Source organism: Microtus oregoni, unplaced genomic scaffold, assembly GCF_018167655.1.
Source record: "Microtus oregoni isolate MIOR12 unplaced genomic scaffold, Mior012 000010F_ref0000083, whole genome shotgun sequence".
Lineage (NCBI taxonomy): Eukaryota > Metazoa > Chordata > Mammalia > Rodentia > Cricetidae > Microtus > Microtus oregoni.
In genome coordinates, this window is record NW_024543069.1 from 43512136 (window position 1) to 43527012 (window position 14877).

At 40.3% G+C, this 14877-nt stretch overlaps 1 protein-coding gene across 8 annotated transcripts in view; it reads right to left on the reverse strand.

The window, feature by feature from the left end:
* Phc3 (polyhomeotic homolog 3) overlaps positions 1-14877 on the reverse strand; it is a 75350-nt gene that overhangs the window by 38886 nt on the left and 21587 nt on the right. For 5 of the 8 annotated variants that reach the window (XM_041659321.1, XM_041659320.1, XM_041659316.1 and 2 more), the window contains 3 exons: positions 8764-9007; positions 2273-3144; positions 1937-1984 (listed from right to left, as the gene is read on the reverse strand). In XM_041659321.1, the coding sequence (XP_041515255.1) occupies positions 1937-1984; positions 2273-3144; positions 8764-9007 (1164 nt within the window). The remainder of the gene's footprint in view (positions 1-1936; positions 1985-2272; positions 3145-8763; positions 9008-14877) is intronic. The other 3 variants (XM_041659323.1, XM_041659322.1, XM_041659319.1) reach the window with 1 other exon arrangement.

The following is a 14877-nucleotide window of genomic DNA, read 5'->3' on the forward strand; positions in this document are numbered from 1 at the left end:
TGATGAGGTTGAATAAAGAGAGCTCTTTATAATCTCCCATATAAAAGAAAACAAGTTTACAGGTAAATAAAGTAGGCAAAAGAAATTTGTCACACATGTCTGATACAATCGGCACAAAAACATCTAAATGCAACAGCTAGACTCCTGAGGAAAGTAGTGATCAGAGGCTTTGCTCGCAAGATCACAACAAACTACACAAGTCCTATTTAGCTCATAACTGTAACTATTCTAAAAATAACGAAGACCGCCAAACTTACCTTAGTAAAGTCCACATTCCCATCTGTCTCCCTTCCTAAATAAACTGAGGAACATGTGTTTATTAGTTCTAAATCATCTATCCTCAACATATCTTATTTACACCCAATTTAAAAAAAAAACTGTTTCTTTTATAGAAATATCTTTTTGAAAACACACTGATTTAGTTTGATAATTCACCTTTTCTTTCAATTTTTACATCTTATTAGAAAGAAATATATTTACACTTAAGTACTTAAAATAATCAAGGGTAGAAATGGTGTTTTTGCGGGAATGACAACAAAACAGCAACTTAAGTGAGCAGCTGCTGGGAAAGGACTTAGAGGACACTGTGTGCAGGGAGCGGCCTGCTGTCACACAGTAACGGGACAAAATCAGCAAGACAGGCCCAACAGTATTTTCGGCACAGTATTTAAAGTGTTTTATTTTGGGCATTTCTGCCCTAATTATTTTAGTCCAAAGTCTTCTTATTAAAAAGGATATAGGGAATATGGAAATTTTATTGTTTACTCACTGAAAACCAATCTCCTAATTAAATGTTAAGAAAATGAAATGAAATTTGATTCCTTTGAAGGTACTGAATTCTTCCTAAACCTCTGTTTTCCATGCTTTTGTTTTGGCAGTACTGGGGACTGCACAGGGCCTGGCCCATGCTAAACAGGTGCTCTACCACTCAACCATACCCTCAAAGCGAAACCTACTATAAGAGCTCTAAAAAACCATGAAAATAAACACAGAGGCAATCAAAGAACAGGGTTTTCTAACATCCGTTTCTCCTGGTTTCTGGCTTTCCAGGGCAGTAACAGGCAAAACTGAGCAGCTCCGTGTCTGTTAAGATCACTTAGGATAGAAAAACAAACTACAAAATAGTCATAAGAGACAAATGTTTCTACTAATGAAGAGAGCAAGACTCCTTTCCTTTCTGAGATTAATGTTACTTGATATCTAAATATTTCAATTTAGAAATATTCTGTATGGACTCTGTAGCCAAGGCTGCTCTTGAACTCACTGGACAACCCAAGATGGCCAAGCTCATGCCCCAGCTTCCCAAGAACTGATCTGACTTTCAGTGATGTTCAAAGTTTGACACAAAACTTCCTTTTAGAAAAATTTTTTTTCCTGAATAAGAAACTGAATCTGGTCATTCTGATTAAACTCATAAGGACCTTATTTCAATTTTTGCATAAAACATTTAATGAATTTTAATAAGTCCTTCAAGAGAAAATTTTGAAAGAAGCTACTTTCAAGATAACCTCCCTTTTCAGGCCTCACGTGTCCGTTTCGAGAGGCTCACTCTGACACATTCCACTGAAATCCCAATTACTCAAAATTCTTACTTCATATAGTGCACTTCTGTTACTCTCAGTGTCAAAGACAGAGACTCAGGGTTTTGAGCCTTTTAACTGAGAAATAACTTAAATATATATTTTCTCTTAGTAGATAGAAAGTTTAGAAAGTCAATTGTTTTTTGCAAAGTTGAATTCTACCCTGGAATAAATGTTTTTACAGTTTTAATTACAAAACACAATTTTGTCAAAAAAGTTATATCATACAATCATACCTCTTCCTTGAAAGAAAAGCTGCTCAAGGCCCAGGACTTCCAAATGCACCCAACTGAAAGGTTAGCTAGATAAACCATGCGCTTAAGAACATACAGAAGGGATCTATGAAGGATAATCACCTTAAGAGAAAAAACTTTGTGCAGATGACACTGGTTCAAATGCATTCCCTTGGGGAAAAAAAATCAACTCTGTAAAGATAGCAGATGGATTTGTTTAAATAGTAATAAAATTAACGAGGGACTTTAATAACCATCACAAATTTAAAGCATGCAACCATACTACAACAAACGACATTTTTTCCTTTGCCCATACAATACATTGTTGGAATACTGACACAGGAAAAAGGCAAGCTTAAAAAAATCATAGACATTTAGATTTAACAGTACAGCACAGTGTGGGGGAACCAGCTTTACGTTCAGTTCAGCAAGAAAGTCAAAGAGCTGCCGAGGGCTTACCACTGGTGGATCAACAGGTGCTGGTGGCTGTACTTGGAGATTTACCGCAACAGTCTGTGGAGGAGGAAGAGTCTGAAATGGCAACTGGACCAGAGCTTCTGCAGCAGGTAGCTCTTCTTCTGACACCAAAGCATTCTGCACCAAAACCTGGCCCTGGGATAGAATTTCAGGCTGCACTTGTAAAGACTGCATAGACTGCAAGGGCAGTGGTGGGATCTGAGCTGGAGGAGATGTCGACATCTGTGGAGGGGTTGCGATTGGAATTGGAGATGACTGCAGGGCTGAGTATTGCTGGTGTGATGTTGGAGACACAATCTGCTGAGCAGGGGACACCAAGGCAGACTGTTGGACTGGGCCAATGTGTACAACAGGGGATGCTGCAAGTGGAAGATGGGATGGAAGATTCAGCTGTGCTGTGGGTTGTACCTGATCAGCAGTAGCCTGCTGCAAATTTGGCCCTGTTTGAAGAGCTGAAGACACAAGAGGGTGTGGCTGGATAAGTGCTTGTGGATGGATAATTATAGTAGGAGACTGACTTGGGGAATGAGGTGGAGGAGGAGACACCACTACAGACTGCTGTGCCGACTGTGCCTGATTAGGAGACACAGTTAAAGGAGGGGGATGGCTCTGAATTGGTGAGCAATGCTGTGACTGGGCATTACTAGGAGCTGGAGAAAGGCCATGGTTTGGAAGCGGGATACAGTGCTGGGATGGGGGCGGATCTTGAGTTGGACTCTGAAGGGTGATTGGCTGAATCTGCTGTTGTTGCTGTTGTAAAATCAGCTGATGATGGGAAACCTTAGGAGGTGGTGAATGAAGAGGAATCTGTTGATGTTTGATTAGAGAATGAGGCTGAATTGGAGAATATGAAGCTGTGAGAGAAAAAAATGACAATTAGTACTGATTTCAAAACAAAACAGTTTTTACATAAATCTAAAGAAGGAGAGTTTTCACATTAGAGAGTCATAGTCATTAGCAGTCTGTTACAAGTCTTCTAGTTTGACATTCTATGACATTCTCCTTGCAAGGCTAAAATACTAGATGAATAAGCTATGCTGTGAAGCCCTGACAGAAAAGCAATCTAGTCACATATGTACAGCCTCCCACGTTCTACTCTTCCAGTCGACAGAACAGCTTTACAAGCTTAGCACTTAGGTCTCTGCACTTGAGTCTCCTGACTCTGCCTCTTCTCTGAAGGGGAAGTATCAGCACTCAAGGATGACTTCAAGATAAGATCTCATCCCGTCTAAGACAAAACATGTCCCAAACTAACAGCATAATCGATTAGCTAGAAAGTTTCCTAACTGAGCATTTTAGCTTGAAGGAAGTCTTTATTATTTGATCAAAATGAAATTGTTTCACATAAAACGTCAATCAATTAAGCAAAATACATGGCTGAATCTTATAGTGGAGGGGCCATTCCAAACCTAAGTGAGCAAGCAATTTTTTGCAGAGAATGCAGGAGTAAGATCATGATACCTAAATAAGGGATGGTGTTTATTCCTTTGCACTCAATGGCAAGTCCAGAGTGAGTAGTAAGCACTGAGTGGTATCAATCAGATCTCCTCACAACGGGAACAGTGCCCACCATGCTGACTCTTTATGCCTAGGACTGAAAACTGAGTGCACTGGAAGATAACTAAAATGACTGCTTAATACCACACAAAAAATCACACACATTTAAGCTGTCATGGTAAGCACACTTTTAATCCTAACACTCACATGACAAAGACACATGGATCTCTGAGTAGAGGTGAGCCTGATCTTCATACATAGCAAGTTCCAGGCCAGTCAGGACCATAAGAAGACCCTGTCTCAAAGTCTCCACCCACACACACCCAAAAAATACTCATCTAAATCAAATATAAAGACAGAATTTATCTCTCAATGTAAATATAAAAGTTACATAGCACTTTACATCCTTTTATATTCAACAACAGTGATGGCAACAGCCTTATACAACTTCTAATAACTTTTTTCTTGAACATTTTTACATTTTATTATAATTTAAAATTTGGGGATCAAGCTGATGAGACCTTTTGCAGTTAAGAACATTGGTTGCTCTTCCAGATGACCTGAATTTGGTTCCCAGCACCCATGTGGCAGCTAAGAACTATCTGTAACTACAGTCCCAGGGGATCCGATACCCTCTTCTGTCTTCCTGAGGTACCAAGCACACAGATGATATACATATATATGCAGGCAAAAGTCATACATATAAAATGATATGTTTAAAAATTATAGAGAACCTAGCCGGGCAGTGGTGGTACATGCCTTTAATCCCAGCACTTGGGAGGCAGAGGCAGGCAGACCTCTGTGACTTTGACTGGAGACCAACCTGGTCTACAAGAGCTAGTTCTAGGACAGGCTCCAAAGCTACAGAGAAACCCTGTCTCAAAAAAAAAAAAAAAAATTACAGAGATTCTTTAAAGAAATCACTGCCAGGCAGTGGTGCACACCTTTAATGCCAGCACTCAGGAGGCAGAGGAAGGCGGATCTCTGAGTTCAAGACCAGCCCGGTCTACAGAGTGAGTTCTAGAACAGCTGGAGCAACATAGAGAAACCTTGTCTAAAAACAAAAAAAAAAGAAGAAAAGAAAAAGAAAGGAAGGAAGGAGGGAAGGAAAGAAGGAAGGAGGGAGAGTTCCAAAACAGGCTCCAAAGCTATACAGAGAAACCCTGTAAATTTTTTTGAAAAAAAAAAATTACAATTTCACTATCTATTAATTATTTTTAAATGAAAGGCTGGGTTATAGCTCAATACTAGAACACAGGTGTGTGGCATGGGCTCAAATAGCACTAAAAAAGGAAAAATGAGTTCTAAAATTTAATCTAAAAATAATTTTTCACGTAAGCTAGTAACTGAGATGAAGACTGCCAGCCTCCACAAATGTGGCGACAGCTGTGTGATACAGCGTTAGAGGAGACGGTGACTAGATCCTGTGACTCCAGACACAGCTGTGTGATACAGCGTGCAGAGACGGTGACTAGATCCTGTGACTCCAGACACAGCTGTGTGATACAGCGTGCAGAGACGGTGACTAGATCCTGTGACTCCAGAGAGTGCTTCCCGTTCTCTCAACACCTCTTCTTTCAGATGAGGAAATGGTCTTTTCGCCTCCATTTTTAATAAGAATGTTATAATTTAACTTTAAAATCTTTGTCAAGTACTTTTTAATTTTTACTTATGTGTCTGTGTGTGGGTCCCTGAGAAGGTCTGAAGAGGGCATCAAGATTCCCTTGAGCTGGCAGTCCTGAACCATCCAAGGGTCCTGGGAACAGATCTCCAGTCCTTACAAGAATAATCACTCTTAAATGCTGAATTTTCTTTCCAGCCCCACGTTTCATGGTCCTGAACACAGGCGATATATACACTAGGATGAGTTTTTGTGCTGTTTTAGGTAAATTATCTGATATTTCAATAGAGTAACAGTCTATAATTTATTTAAATTAAATTTTTCTTAGATCAGAAGTCAGAGTGCAAGAACAAGTCCTAGATTACAGGATGAGAACTATGAGCAAGAAAAGCTGACAATGTCTACAAAATTGTGTCCTGCTTGTTAATTTCTCTGACTTTAACGAACACTTTATTATTGTAAGAACAGCCTAATATTTGAAAGATTAATGACTGACTTAGTTTCTCTTATATTAAAATAAAATATCATTTCATTCAACAATCACTGCAACCCCATAAAGAAGAAATGACACTAAACTAACGCAATATGACGGATCAACTGAAAGCACTATCAGAGGAGTCCTACAGCCTGAGCTGAGGGCTCTGTTACGAACTGTTTGCCCCTTCCCCAAATTCACCATGCTGAAACGACAACCCCAAAGTGGCTACATGTAGAGATGGAGAAGGCAGGGAAATAGGTCACATGGGATCCTGGGAGTGAGGCCCTGGCACGGCAGAGATTTGTATACCAATAAAAAGAGATACTAGGGCTGGTGAGATGGCTCAACAGGTAAAGGCCTTTGCTGTCAAGCCTGATGAGCTGAGTTTGACCCCTGGAACTCACATGATAGAAACAAAGAACCAGCTCCTACAAATTATCCTCTGACCTCAACATGGACTCTGTGAAATGCTCATGCCTGTCCTACCCCTACAACAAATAAGTAAGTACCCCCAAAACAATGTTTTTAAAGAAGTTATCAGAGCTCTCCTCCCTCACTGTGCACACACAGGGAAGTCCAAGTGAGGACAAAAAGAAAGTGGCAAGTAGGGGGCTGGAGAGATGGCTCAGAGGTTAAGAACACTGGCTGTTCTTCCAGAGGTCCTCAGTTCAGTTCCCAGCAACCACATAATGGCTCATAACTATCTGTAATGAGGTCTGGTGCCCTCTTCTGGCATAGAGGTATATTGTATATGTAATAAATAAATATGTATATTAAAAAAAAAAAAGAAAGTGGCAAGTGGCAAGGTAAAAAGACAGTCCTCATCAGAAACTGGGAGTGGCCAGACTTGGCCTGAGACTTCCAAGGTTATGACATTTCTTGGTGGCAGCCAGACCAAACCACTAGAGGATTTTTTTCACTGCATGTTGAATTAATTTCTAAAGAAAAGAAAAAAGGGGGAAAAAGCCCTCTAAAAACTGCATAGTTTCCTGATTTCTAGGGATGTGGTTAAAGGTGAATTCTCGCCTTTATATATTAAAACAGAATTATTGTCAAGTGTGGTAACACATTCCTTCAATCCCAGCACTTGGGAGGAAGAGAAAGGCAGATCTCTATGAGTTTGAGGCCAGCCTGGTCTAGGGAGGGAGTTCTAGGACAGCTAGGACTATACAGAGAGACCCTGTTTCAGAGGGACAAAAAAAATTATCAATCAGGCACAGTAGGAGGCTGAGGCAGGAAAGTTGTCATGAGTTCAAGGCCAGTCTGGTCTACTGTCTTCTAAATAAATAAACAGAATTGCTAACACATGAAAGCTTCCATCCTCAAGGAGAAATGGTCAAGAAAATCAGGTTATTTTTAGACCCTAAAATTACATGCAAGAAAACAGTAACCATCTCCACTACAGTAACTATTAGACAACCATATTAGGATATAAATAATACAAATAGAGGGTCTGTTTTCTTCTCTATTTAAAATGACTGCTGGCCTAGGTCTAGCTAAGGAAAGAATAAGAAGACGGGTCTCACTGGACCCTGCCCTCTGACCCGTGCTCAGGCACAGCAGGCACTGCTGCTCCACACACCTCGAGCCCTGGTGCTGCTGTGAGGCTGAGAATGCTCTGGGCAATGCTGTGCAAAAGCACAGTCATCTGACCAGAGACAACACAGACCAGACCACACAACAGGGTATAGACATTTACTACAGAGAGAGAAACAATATCTAAGTATAGCATGAATGGATTTACTAGCAAAGTTTATAGCACTCACTTCTCTAAGATTCATTCACAACAATCCTAAGCATGGTGGTAGCTAAATAATGCTAAGGGGAATGACTGATAATTTCCAATGCGTCAGTGTGGAAACTGGGTGATTAGTCCAAATATACCCACATACCTATCACAGGCAAACGAACAGAAGACAAACCTTCGTGCTATTACTATGAAAAGGTGAAAAGATACAACAAAGTGCTGAAAACCAGGCCTATCACAGCCGTTACTAAGAACACCCGCAAGGGGCTCACTGTCCAGTAAAGAGGTCTGGGTTCAGAAAGCACTACAGTTGAAACAGGTCAAAGGAAAGAGACATTTCAACTTAGAGGAATCAGACAATGCTAAGATTTTGAGAGTTTGTAGAGCTAAGAACATGGACAATCCTAATAGAAGAAACATAAGAAGTTAAAGGGCTGTAACTCCATGTTAGAGCGCTGTGTGCCATATGTGGGAGGCACTAGACTCAATTCTCAGTACCAAACACACAGAGCAATCAGTCTAGGGGGAGAGTAGACTTCAATAGTATAGAACAAGGGTCAGAAAGCTCACTCTGGTTGAGGAACCATGAAGCAGGATTACCTGCAGGAAAGAGATCCGCATGGCAGAATAAGAATGAAAAGGACTGCTTCCTTGACAGCTTTCCCTCAGATGGCATCCCACACTAGTAGTGGTGGATGAGAAGTTAGGAAAATAATTTCTTTATTTGCCCAATCTGTTTTAGTAACAAATTTCCACTAATGACTTAATTAAGATGCATTTACTTTTTACTAAAAGCTTAAAAATATGTACCACTAAAGCATACTAAATAAAGACAATTCTTTTTTAAAAGCTAAAAGATTTAATTAATATAAAGAGAGCAACACATCATAAAGACATTAAGTGCCAAGTAACAACAATGGAAGACCATTGTTTTGCTGTATAACTTGTTTCAATTACTAGGTTTTCTAAATTTTTTCAAACTACTTAGTGAGATCTTCTTTAGCTGACAAAAATTCTCACTTAAAAATGTTTTAAAATTGTTACTCTTATTCAAGTAGCAAGCATCCTTTGTTTTGCTGTCTGATAAGAAAACAAATAAGGCAACTATTTTTGACGAACATTCATCCCACCTGGTGCTATTAACTGGTGAATGCTTGAAGTCCGAGTGACCGCTGTGCTTCGAGATTCCAGGCTTGGGCTTCCTCCCTTCTTGCTCTCTGGAGAAGGGTCTCGTTGGCTGATTTTAGAACTGGTCACTGTTGTTTTATTATGACAAATTGTCAATGATTGAGTTTGACCAGTGCTTTTTGGTGGGCCATTCTGTGAGCTAGATAAGACACCCAACTTCTGGCTGCGTAATGTTAAATTCTGAACCTAAGAACCACATAACAAAAAATAAAGATGAAAACATGGCTTTAGCTGATACAGCAATCATTACAATAATGACAGTAATTAATATTGTGCCTCCTACACAAAGAGGTCCACACTCCTGAGACAACCAATAATCTTTAAGGAAACCCTTACAGAAAGGTCGCTCCACATGAGCGTGTCTTAACTACTATGTGGCAGGCTGGAAAAGACATAGAGGGTGGGTATAAGACAGTTGTGAGTGAAAGAGCAGGACAAGAAGACCAGGAAGAACTAAATGAAAACCAAACCAATATTAAGGGGAATAAGGGGAGGGGCTGACAGCAAATGCAGTATAAATACGAAGAAACGGCTCTGCCATGCACTTCATGGAAAGTGACCAGTTTTAAATGCGTTAGAGGGAGTACTGTAAGACAACTGACTTATCTAAGCATCTGCTCCGGTGTGATACCATGAGAGCATTTTCCGAAAGCTTCTTAAACTGAAATTCTGTTACTGACCACTCAATGTCTTTGAGAACAGAGCTCTGAAATGGGTAAACACTGTAAACTGACAGGATTATCCAAATTCAGCTCACCTGAGCTTATACCTCTCCAAAGAGCAAGGCAGAAAATGCCTCACCAACAGTAGCTTCTTGCTAAATACACTTAGTACTAGCAATGGTCTCGGAGGGTCAAAGGAGGCTCCATCTAGACAAAGCTAATGAATGACAAGCTGCTGAGGTCTAACTTCTTAGTTGGTGCTCAAGGCTCTATTCCCGGTCCAAATGCCAAAATAGTATCAACAGAAGGTAAATAAACAGTCACGTCAGGCAAGTTTCTATCAATTCTACAGCTACTGTTAATGTGTGCAAATGAAGTTCCTCGCCATTCCACCTCAAAAAAGATACATGTGAATAGGCATGGTCCCAGGACAAGCAGTGCTAGGAGGAGGTAAGGTCTCTGCCTCTACCACGGGAGTAGTGAGCAAATGGACTTAACATCTGAATAGACTGTTAGGAGGCTCTGGAGCAACAGAAGAAGGGAGTGGCTGTAGAGAGGATCACTAAGGGGATATCTTTGAGGGAGAATTGGGGCCCTGATCCCTTCCTGTCACTCTCTCTGCCTGGCTGCCAAGGAGTAAGCAAATTAGCTCTAACACACACTCCCTGCCATGACACTCTGCCTCTACGCCCCAGAAAACAACAGCACCAGCCCACCATGAACCAAAACTACAGGCCAAAATAAATTTCTTTTATTTTTTTTAAATTGTTTCTCCTAGGTTGTCAGAGCAAAAAAACTAATACAACAATCACTGGAAACCCCTCTAAGTGAGAACATATGGAGCATCCTCTCTGATTTCCCTCCCATAGTTCCTACTGTGTCAATATGTATCAAATACCATTGGTTTTAAAGTCTCATACAGAAAGTAAAATGTACTGTATTCCTTGGGTTGCCACTCAAAGTCAACAATGTAGGCCCAACCCACTATGAATCCACTTTCTCTTCTCCAGTCTACAATCTTATACAACTGCCAAACTGCTCTCACTGTCCTATAAATACACCATATACTTCCTTCATTAGGTGCCTTTTGTTCTGGCTTTGCTTGAACTTTCTTTCTCAAGCCATTATTAGCAGTTCAATAATCTGCTTGGCTCTCTCAGAAGAGCTTCCTGGAGTTCTTTGTGAAGAATTTGCCCTTTCACTCCGGGATGTTTCCATGGAATCTGAGTGAGACTGGCCTACAGCACAATGTCTAGCTTGTCTGTACATGACCAACATACACATTTGTGAAATGGTGAGAGGAGACTCAGCTAATAGGGCCAGAGCCTCCAGCATTGACTTTTGCACCCCTAGCAATTCAGAACTACAAAACCTGGGAACTTCCTAAGTCAGGGATATTCTCTTATTACAACTGATTTTGAAATCACATCATATAGATATTTGAAAGGTTATTTAGTTCCACTTATGGCTTTTATGCTAACACTACAATTTGTTCATATTTACTAACAAACTTCATTAAATATCTTGGTGGAGGCACATTAAAATATCTCAGGAAGGACAGAGATGTAGCTAGGTGGGCCTAATATGTATGAGGCCCTGGGATCCATGTCTGGTATGACAAAAGAAAAAACAAAAACTATTATCAGTATAGTGATAGTAGCACAGGCCTATTATCACAGCACAAGGAGGCAGAAGCAGGAGGAACACAAATTCAAAGCCAGTCTAAGAACCATAGTTAATTCCAGTACAGTCTTGGCCATACAGCAAAACCTGACTCTAAAATACGTAAGTAAATAAACAAGTAAGTAAAACAATAAATTCACCCAGGAAGAGCTACATAATAGAGAATATAGCATTTTCCACAAATGATTCATGCAGTAGACCATATAATAATGATAACTGAGAACAAATATGCCAAAAAACTTGAATGGCTCCTTCAGGATGAATAGCATCTGAACAGTAAATGAAGATCTGACACAATGACCCCTAATCCCTACACACCACACTGCTTCCTGGAATCCTGAAAGGCAATGTTCATGCCTCCACAGTTAAGTATGATGTTATGTTCTATAGGAGCTTGTAGACTTTAGATAACCTGCTGCCATCTTCACTCAAATACTAACTTAAAGTAAATAACTTACACTGTAGAAACTGCAGCACCAGAAGTAACACTGACTCACTACTGGAAAGACCACATGTTCCAGGACAGTACCTTTCTGGGGAGAGAGAATCCATCCCCAGAAGAGGAGTAATGGGCATCCTAGCCTTAATTTTCATTTCCCCTAAAACAAGCCTATGATTTCTATAAGAAACTTTGACATCATGCATGAGGTATTTTTGCTAACTTCACTCTAACATCCTATGATATATAATGAATATATCACTACCAAAATAATTCTCGGAATCGTTTAACTGAAATCAACCACTGCAGATATTACTGCAGCATTCTCACTGCAGAAGAGGGGACTGGAGGGGTGGGTAGTGCTGTGCTGAGCTGACTTCTCAAATCAGCATTCCCTAGGTTGCCCTTTGATAAGCAGGATCTTATTCTTCTGTAAACATCCTTTTTGTGCCAGTCATGGTGGCACACACCTTTAATCCCAGCACTCTGGATGTGGAAGCAGACAGATTTCTGTGAATTCAAGGTCATCCTGATCTATATATAGTTTTCCAGGTCAGCCAGAAGTATACAATAAGATTGTCTTAAAAAAAAAAAAAACATTTTTACTGAGGAAAAAGGAATTGATATAGTGACTTTTGTAGTTTAAATAATAACATTAAACTACAAATCTGATACTCTTAATTTTAAAGAACACAATTTTTAAACTACATACTTAATTTTTTTTAAAGTAGAAAAGTAAAAAAGAAAATAAAAAAGGGCCATAGTGGCACACTCCTTTAGTCACGGCACTCGGAAGGCAGAGAGAGGCAGGTAGATCTTGGATTTCAAGGCCGACCTGTTCTATCTATTTAGTGAGTTCCAGGACAGCCAGGGCTGCACAGAGAAACCCTGTCTTGAAACACACACACAAAAAAAAAAACATTCATACCCAATAGTCCTGAACCTGAAGTTGTGTCTCTGTTGGTCAGCATCGCCTATCACTGCCAGCCTCATTCACTGTCACACAAAATCAGTGTTCACAGAGAGATCCCTTCAGTCACCTGAAAGCTTTAACCAAGTCAGACCCACACAGCCACAGACCTTGGACAGGTCACATCCTATGTCACCAGAAGACCAATTCACAAACTACATTAGCTGCATTAAAGACTCATAAGAATGTTTTCGTCATGAGAAACAGTAAGAAAATGGAGTACCATATTAAAAAGAAACATTATCTCCTAAGCAGCTGGTTGGTTTATCATGGAAACTATCAATCATTTAAATGGTTATTTATTATCTCTTCATTTCTAGCTTCTTGAAAGCTAAGAATCACAGGTGTGATTTGTCTTCACACAATGTCAAATAATAACAGTAGTCAGTAGATAAGATATTTCATTATGTGGCAGCACTGTGATGAGAAGCTTCTGATTGCCTCACTTGTCACTTGTAACAGCTGAGAGCTATCATTTCCAATATAAAGTAAAGCAATTGGAGCTGAGCAAGGATCATCTTAAAATTAGCATTTAGTGAGCACTATCTAGCAGACCCTGTTAAGTAACTGTAAAGAGCCAGGGAGCAAGTTAAGAAAACTCTGTGTTGGGAGCTCACCAAGGCCAGCTGGACTGTGACTGAAAAAGCATGGGATAAAACTGGACTCTCTGAGCATGGCGAACAATGAGGGCTGATGAGACGCCAAGGACAATGGCAGGGGGTTTTGATCCTACGTAATGTGCTGGCTTTGTGGGAGCCTAGCCAGTTTGGATGTTCACCTTCCTAGAAATGGACGGAGGGGGGAGGACCTAGGACTTACCACAGGGCAGGGAACCCTGACTGCTCTTTGGACTGGAGAGGGAGGGGGAGAGGAGTGGGGGGAGGAGGAGAAGGGTGGGAGGAGGGGGAGAAGGGTGGGAGGAGGGGGAGGGAAATGGGAGGCTGGGAGGAGGTGGAAACTTGGTTTGTTTTTTTTTCTCCTTTTCTCAATAAAAAAAAAAGTTAAAAAAAAAAAAGAAAACTCTGTGTTTACTCAGCTACAATCTTTATAACTAATACATGAAAATTAGTCTTTATTATTAAATGTATCAATACATAGAAGTTCTATTAAAAAAATCAAAGAATATTAATTATTACTATCTCATTTACTTCTTATTGTTGTTATTTGGCATTTCAAGACAGGATTTCTCTGTGTAGTTCTGGCTGTCCTGGAACTCACTTTGTAGACCAGGCTGGACTTGAACTCAGAGATCTGCCTGCCTCTGCCTCCCAAGAGCTAGGATTAAAGGCGTGCGCCACCACCGCCCAGTTACTATCTCATTTCTTACATTTACCAGAAAGCCGGAGTATGAAACGAGAAATAAAATCCACCAGGCATGGTGAGTCATGCCTGTAATCCCAGCACTGAGGAAGCTGACACATAGTGAGGGACAATTCTGTATTCTGTCAATTATGTTTTAAATAAACACTGATTGGCCAGTAGCGAGGCGGGAAGTATAGGCAAGACAACCAGACAGGAAGTAGAGGCAGGGCAATAAGAACAGGACAATTCTGGGAAGAAGGAAGCTATCTCTGCAATCCTGCCCAGACAAGGAAGAAGGAAGATGCGACCTGCCCCGCTGAAAAAGGTACTGAGCCATGTGGCTAACATAGATAAGAATAATGGGCTAATATATGTTATAAGAGCTAATACGAAGCCTGAGCTAATGGGCAATTTATAACTTATGTAGACATCTGTGTGATTTTCTTTGGGACCTAATGACTGTGGGAACTGGGCAGGACAGAAACCCCAACAAGCAGGACCACCTGTTACACAGGGTGACTCATGCCTGTGATCCTAGCACTGAGAAGCTGACACAAGAATATTGTCTCAAATTGAAGACCTGGGGTATAATATCAAGTACTAGGCCATCCAAGGCTAGTACCAAAACCTATTCTTAAAAAAGAAAGTTAAAAATATACCCAAATGAGGGGCTGGAGAGATGGCTCAGTGGTTAAGAGCATTGCCTGCTCTGCCAAAGTCCTGAGTTCAATTCCCAGCAACCACATGGTGGCTCACAACCATTTGTAATAAGGTCTGGTGCCCTCTTCTGGCCTGCAGGCATACAGATAGACTATTGTATACATAACAAATAAATAAAGACACATTTAAAAAAAAATATACCCAAATGAACAAAAGCTATTTTAAAATGTGTAAGTAAATAAAAGGCCAAAGATGACCAACATCTGAGTGAATATCTGTCATAAACATTCACTACAAAAACAACAAAATAGTACCACATAAAGCAACAGTCTATTCAATT